Here is a 6,530-nt window from a genome sequence, read left to right as displayed (position 1 = left end):
ATTTCATTAAAACAGATCTCAAAGCAATTTCAATCATCTTATCGAAATGCATATTAATAACCATATTTCTTCCGGCATACGTATGACCCAACAATAGAGCCTCATGTACAAAAACCTTATGCTTTATAGAACGGAGAATACTGATGGTCAACAGACCTTAGAGGTCACCTGTTTATTATAAATTCCTTATAATGAAACGCAGTAATAAGGAACAGTCTTCCAAAATCAACAATTCCAAGGGGAAAATAAAAAACAGGAGTAAAGAAAACACGGACCTCTACAAAACTTAGAGGTGGAATCAGGTGCCATGAGAGGCGTGAGCACCCTCTACTAACTGGTCACACCCGCGGTGTGCTCTTTTTTGTAATCGGAAAAACAGGAAAATCCAACGACAATCCGGTGATTAATAATAGCCAAACTATATGTATGAAAAACGTCAGTTATTATTCGACCTAGCGGAAATTTGTATTTGCTGACAATGTCGTTGTATCGACCGTAGAATTCAGGAAACGTTGACTTCAATCGTGACCGTTGATAATCTTGTTTTATCAACGTGTGTGTCAGCAGCTTGCCACGTTATAGAAATTGTTCATACGTAAAGCATGCCCCTGCGTATCGAATCAACAAAGAGAAAAATATCAATAAGTAGCTGATGAAGGTATTTTGTTACATACGTAAGGAAAGTTGACTGTATTAAAACATAAAGTCATCCCGTTTATAATAAAGTTTTGTTAAATTACCATTAATATCTTTTTCTAGTATAATATCTTTATATGAATCAGATGATTCAGATTCTGTGGTATCTTTATTTCACGTTCACTGGGAAATATCGAGTCGATGTACGAATGGAAGTAAAGATTGTTAATTTATGAAACGCCGTCAAAATACCTTCGAATTGAAGGCCAAAGCGAGTGTATTCCTTTTTCATGTACAAGTCTTTGAATATATAAACGAATCCACAACATTGCTTTTTAGCTATCAAATTTAACGACAAAATACCGATATTGATATGTGTTACGATGATATGATTAAGCAAAACAAGGAGACAAGTTTCATTTCACTAGCGCACTCTCAATTGTAATATTCTTTATATTCAACAAAATTGCTATATTTGCAACCATGAATACACTTTTCATTCTTTTTTTTACATAAATATTGAAAAAATAACCATTGTTTAATGCTTCAATGTTCATGCTTTCATAGCCAGTTTAGAAAAAGGTAGTCTCTACTCAAGTGACGTCACCACAGATAGTTCTATATTCACAGCATTAAAATGTGTAATTTTCATTACCGATCAAGCACATTGTTATTGTATAAAAATCAACTGGTAATCTTATCTCAAGATCAACTTTTTATTATTAGACTTAAACTTGTTTTTGCTTTACAAACTAATTCACTCGAAAACTGTTAGAACAATGAATAAATAACATTTTTCGTAGATCCACTTTATTGATAATAATTAGGTGTAAATGTTTTTAATATTGTAGGAAGTTCTTTATTTTGTTAGATCTTAGTGCGACACATATAATTCAAGATTTCGCAAGAAAACAAATGAGCTCGTTAACCATAATAATCATAATTAACTGTAATGTTTTATCATATAAAAATTGATTTAAAATAATACATTTCAATTTTGTTTCAAACTAAAATGCCCTAAAAGTGCATAAATGAAACTTGGCTGGAAACATGTTATTAAAAGAGGGCTATTCATATGATGGTTTTCTGGTAAGGAAAGTACGAAAATATATTGTTATTTTGGACTTTAAAACACTGAGGTGTCAAATAATAATTCTAAGACAAAAACATTACTTTAACTTAAATATTGCTGAGTAGAGAACTACTCACAAATGCCCAAAAAGAAGATATCAAAAAGTGTTACCTTCACGTCTGTAAAATTTAACTATAACGGTAAATCAATCCTCTCCAAATAGCATGCGGAAAAACATCCTTATAAATGTCGCATCGGAAGCTTTTTTTGGTATATTTGTTGTCATACACGGAAAATTAGAAAGTATGACATTGCTATGTCACTTTAAGATATCAACTCAAAGGTCATTAAAATGAAATAACAACTTGGATTGCATTTCTAATGATTTAAAAAAGTATTGATTATAAAGTAAATTTTAAGGAAACTTAGTTGATATATATATATATATATATATATATATATATATATATATATATATATATATATATATATATATATATATATATATATATATATATATATATATAAAGTATTTATTATTAAGTATTGTTATTGTAATTGAACATTACAGCATAATATATGGATACCCAATGCTTCCTTTATTAGAAAGCACTTACTTTTAAATCACCAATACAGTGCTCGACAACACATGACATGTTTAATTGCAACGCTTAAAAGTGTGAAAACATTTTGAAATGTGATCAGGTTAATGTTTGTTGGTAACTAAAAGTTATCTGTGGGTTGAGATATTGATTTTGTTTGTACTGTAATCGGAATAATTTTGATAATGTATTTAACAAATGCTTATATGTACGTTCTTGAGGATGTAGGATGTAAAAATATGGACAAGGCTTACCTACGAGAGCCAAGAACTTTGGTCCCCTACCAACAATGGTACTCCACACTATCGAAACCATGACATCATGACATTCAAATCAAATTTATCCATTCTTAAAAAAATATGATTTGTCAACGGCTTGACCGTGTAACAACTTTGTCGCAATGTCTTTGTTTCTTAAATTATTGATTAAACATAGCAAAGTTTGATTTTTAGGAACTGTAATTAGATTAACTGGAACACTGATATGAGATATATTCACTCTGGTCAAAATTTTAAGAAGACATCGAGGCAGAGCATTTTTTTCATTATATGGACCTTTCTGGAATAGTTGGTGTGAGTAATAAACCAAACATCATTTCATAACTAAAATAATTTAATTGTCTAATATTTCATCTTTGAAAATGACGTTGATCTTTTCAATAATCAAAAATTCACATTTCTCATTCAAACAGACCATTGCAGGCACTGCTGATATACCAAGGACAATTAAGATAAAATATGCGGGTCATTAGAGTGGAACATTAATAAAAAAAAAATTTAATATTATCTTATTATCTCCTTGGAAACACAATGAATATATTTTCACAATTTTTAACCCTTACGATCCTTGCGAATCATCGTTTAGGAGGGATATGACAAGTATAAATTCTATATATAATTATATTACTTATTTCAATTGGTTTCAAATAAACTCGGTGAAAAACGTGTAGAGCGCATAGTGTAATTTTCTGACAAACATCGTGATAAAGGTTTGAAGTCGGTAGACGATATCTGATTATGAATTGTTGCGAATGTGGGGAGAGATCGATGTTTTTGGATGAGAATGTCTGATTTCAATTCTTTGATGTCACTTGTTTGTAAGAATGCATAACCTTCATCCTCTAGAAGGTTTTTTTTCTTTGGAATGCAAGTGCTCTGATTTTGCTTCAGCAGCAATCGACTGTAATCCTCGTTGTCGTCATCATAATTATCAGAAATAACTGAGAGTAAATATTGACTCTTTGAGGAATAACCAGGCGATGATGCACCAACTTCTGCACAGATGTTACTATTCCCGAGGAGTTGTGAGTAACGAATTTCATCGTAACTGGAATCACGATCGGTAGCTGACGTTCTAGTTGTTGGCTGTGTCCGTCCTAACATAATGATAAAGTTAAAATAAAATAACGATGATACTCTGTATCTATTTACATGACTGTGGAAATAAAATAATTTTTATTCTTTCACAATCTTTGCAATGAAACGTAAGATGTCATCAAAAGAAGGGTTTTTTAATTATCTGTGAACAAATGACGTCACAGAAAAATAAGACATTCTAAACAAATGATCTTTTATACCTTCATATCTGTTAATGAAAATCTCCATGAATCTGAAATGAACGAAATTAAGGTTTACATTTTTTTTAGCTATTTACAATATATGAAATATTTAACATTAATAATAGTATAAGATTAATCAGTGATAAAAAAAAAACCCCTGAATTCAACCTCTTTCGAAAACAAATAAATGCTCCACCAATGAAAACTGTTGTAATCGAACCAATGGGTTTGACATTGAATTCTGTAGTCGTCTTTCTGAACTGTTATCGCTAGATACTGACGTTCCACTAATATTCCTCTTCTGATCAAAAGTTTCTGTAAAATTAAAATCTGAGAATTTTCACCATAAAAAAATTTATTTTCAAAAAAAAAAGTAATGGTGCATTTAACGTTTAAAGACATTGTTTAAATTTAATTGGACTTCATACTTTTGGTTATCACCAATAGGTAAATAAAATTTAAGGGTTTTAATATGTTTAAAGTAGCAGATTTTCTTATTTATTGTTTTGTAAACTTTATCAATTTTTTTTATCTAAAAGTAACCTATTATCAACAATCATTGTTACAAACTTGTTAGAAAATTTTTACCAATATAAACATTCTCGATTGTATTTTCTTGAACACTGTTTCCTGAAAAAGTGGGCTGCTTTCGAGCTTGAGTGGTTGCTAAAATCAGTTTTAAACATTTTTGAATTAATAAGAAGAAGATTTATAAAGTTTTATATGGCCAATATCCGCCAATTACTTTTAAGAATAATTTTTTCAGTTATCTCGTAAAGTTAATACTTTCAAAGAAAGGAAAACATAGATACATTTGCATGCATTATTACGAGAGAATATTTTCTTTTTTGTTTTACATTTTTAATGTATTTCTTTATCTCTTTTTATATCTTAGCGACATAACGTATATGATAGTGAAGAAAGGAGTATGAAGCAAATATTAATGTTGCAATACGAAATAAATCACAATATTTAAAGAAGAATCCAGTTTTTGTTAGTTGTGTATCTTGTATAATAAAAAGTAGCCTCTTGTAGCTACTTGGTTTTAAGGGGCAGCAAATAAATGATAAAACTTATGAATGTAGTCATAATACTGATATTGTTACTACATGTACATTGAGACTGAATGGTAGATATTTGTTTTCATATTAAATTTGATAATTTTTTTGTGTTGATTCATTTATTTAAGATTATTATTTAAATCTTTTTTTTTTCAAATTAAAGGTCTAAAGTTAAAATAAAATTTGAATGAATTAAAACGTCTTTCGAGTTGTATATTTTCATAGGATAAATCTTACTCTATTTAGTCAACTAAAACGTGGCTGAAAGGTTACTAATACGTGATTTAATGACACAGCTATATCATTCAGTTACCTTTCCAGACCCTCCAGTCACATTTCAATGCTCTAAATAGAGTAAAATTTATCCCGTATTTGTTGTATGTTAGTCACATATTTTAAATAATAGATATTAACCAGTGTACTCTTCCTGACTTGCAGTTCCTTCAAAGACAATTGTTGACAAAGTAGTCAGGGTGTGATTGTTGGTTCGGGTTGTTGCTAAAAAGGATATTTTTATAAGCTCAAATATTTTATAATGAACTTTGTTTATATTTAAAAACGTCTTTTGTTCTTTAATTTGTTTAACATGTTGACATCTGAAATAAAAATTACGTAAGTTTATATTTGATTGGTGTAAAACCTACATGTATCATTCTGTGGTAAGAGACACCCAGTCTGTTTATCACACAGGTGAGCTCCACACTCACATGACGTTAAACAGAGATAGCCATAGAATCCCGACTTACAGAGTGTTTCACAATTCCATCCAATGCTTCCGTTCCTACAAACTTCAAATATAAAGTAACTAGAATTTGACCCTTGCGTGGACGGGTTGACACTGCATATGATATCGGACATTTATGAAATAGATACATTAACACACCGTTTTGTTTACATTTACATAACAAAGCTTTAAGCATACAATAATGCTATTAATTTCACTACACTCTGCTTAGTTAGAATAATCAAACTGTGTCTCGGGACAGGCCATCGACGCATTTAAAATGCCTCCCATATACCCGTAATGTAGCAAAAAAATTGCAGAATCGCTCCGAAACGATTTTCAGAAAATTAATGACGCTGCATTGAAAATAACAGTAAAATTAAAACAAACCATTTGAGACTGTAAATATCTTTCATCAAAATTTAATTCATATCAATGAAGAATTCAACACTTTTTCACCAACGTTTTTTACTTGCTTTGAATTAAATTTACACACCATGTTGACATTCGTATTTCATATTAATACACTGAGTTAGCGTTATCTCCCGTATTTCCTTTGTAATGAAAATTTACATGTATTTGTAATATCGTTTCTGAGATTATCCATGCAAATGGGATATTGCTGAAACATAAACTAAAGAGCCTCCCGTGATTTAGGGTGAATGTAATGCGCATGCGTTGATTATTAATTTGCGAAGCTTGATTGAGAAAAAATAAAAACAAATTGGTAATCTTCAAGTACCAATGATGTTTAAAATGTATAAAACAAAAGACAGTACTCTTACGATTTCTCGGTATTAAAGCCCAAAAATTCGAGTCTATTATTTTAATATAGTAGTATAGATATCATAAACATGTATCTTCTTGCCATTTAACC

At 30.0% G+C, this 6,530-nt stretch overlaps 1 protein-coding gene and 1 long non-coding RNA gene across 2 annotated transcripts; both read right to left on the bottom strand.

Moving 5' to 3' along the window:
* Positions 1 to 2,726: 2,726 nt before the first annotated feature.
* On the bottom strand, positions 2,727 to 4,113 carry LOC128190593 (uncharacterized; the record flags this gene model as incomplete). The annotated part of the gene is made up of 3 exons (XM_052862702.1): positions 2,727 to 3,685; positions 3,887 to 3,918; positions 4,037 to 4,113. Coding segments are annotated over 3 exons (573 nt in total), but the record flags the coding sequence as incomplete, so codon positions are not given.
* Positions 4,114 to 4,115: 2 nt separating this feature from the next.
* Positions 4,116 to 5,708, bottom strand: LOC128189739 (uncharacterized). Its single transcript, XR_008244271.1, has 4 exons — positions 5,574 to 5,708; positions 5,344 to 5,427; positions 4,457 to 4,534; positions 4,116 to 4,183 (listed from the first exon to the last, which is right to left on the bottom strand). It is a non-coding gene; the product is annotated as an uncharacterized LOC128189739 (long non-coding RNA).
* Between the last annotated feature and the right edge of the window lie 822 nt (positions 5,709 to 6,530).

The sequence above is a fragment of the Crassostrea angulata genome, chromosome 6, assembly GCF_025612915.1.
Source record: "Crassostrea angulata isolate pt1a10 chromosome 6, ASM2561291v2, whole genome shotgun sequence".
NCBI lineage: Eukaryota > Metazoa > Mollusca > Bivalvia > Ostreida > Ostreidae > Magallana > Magallana angulata.
This window is presented reverse-complemented; position numbering and strand designations above follow the sequence as displayed.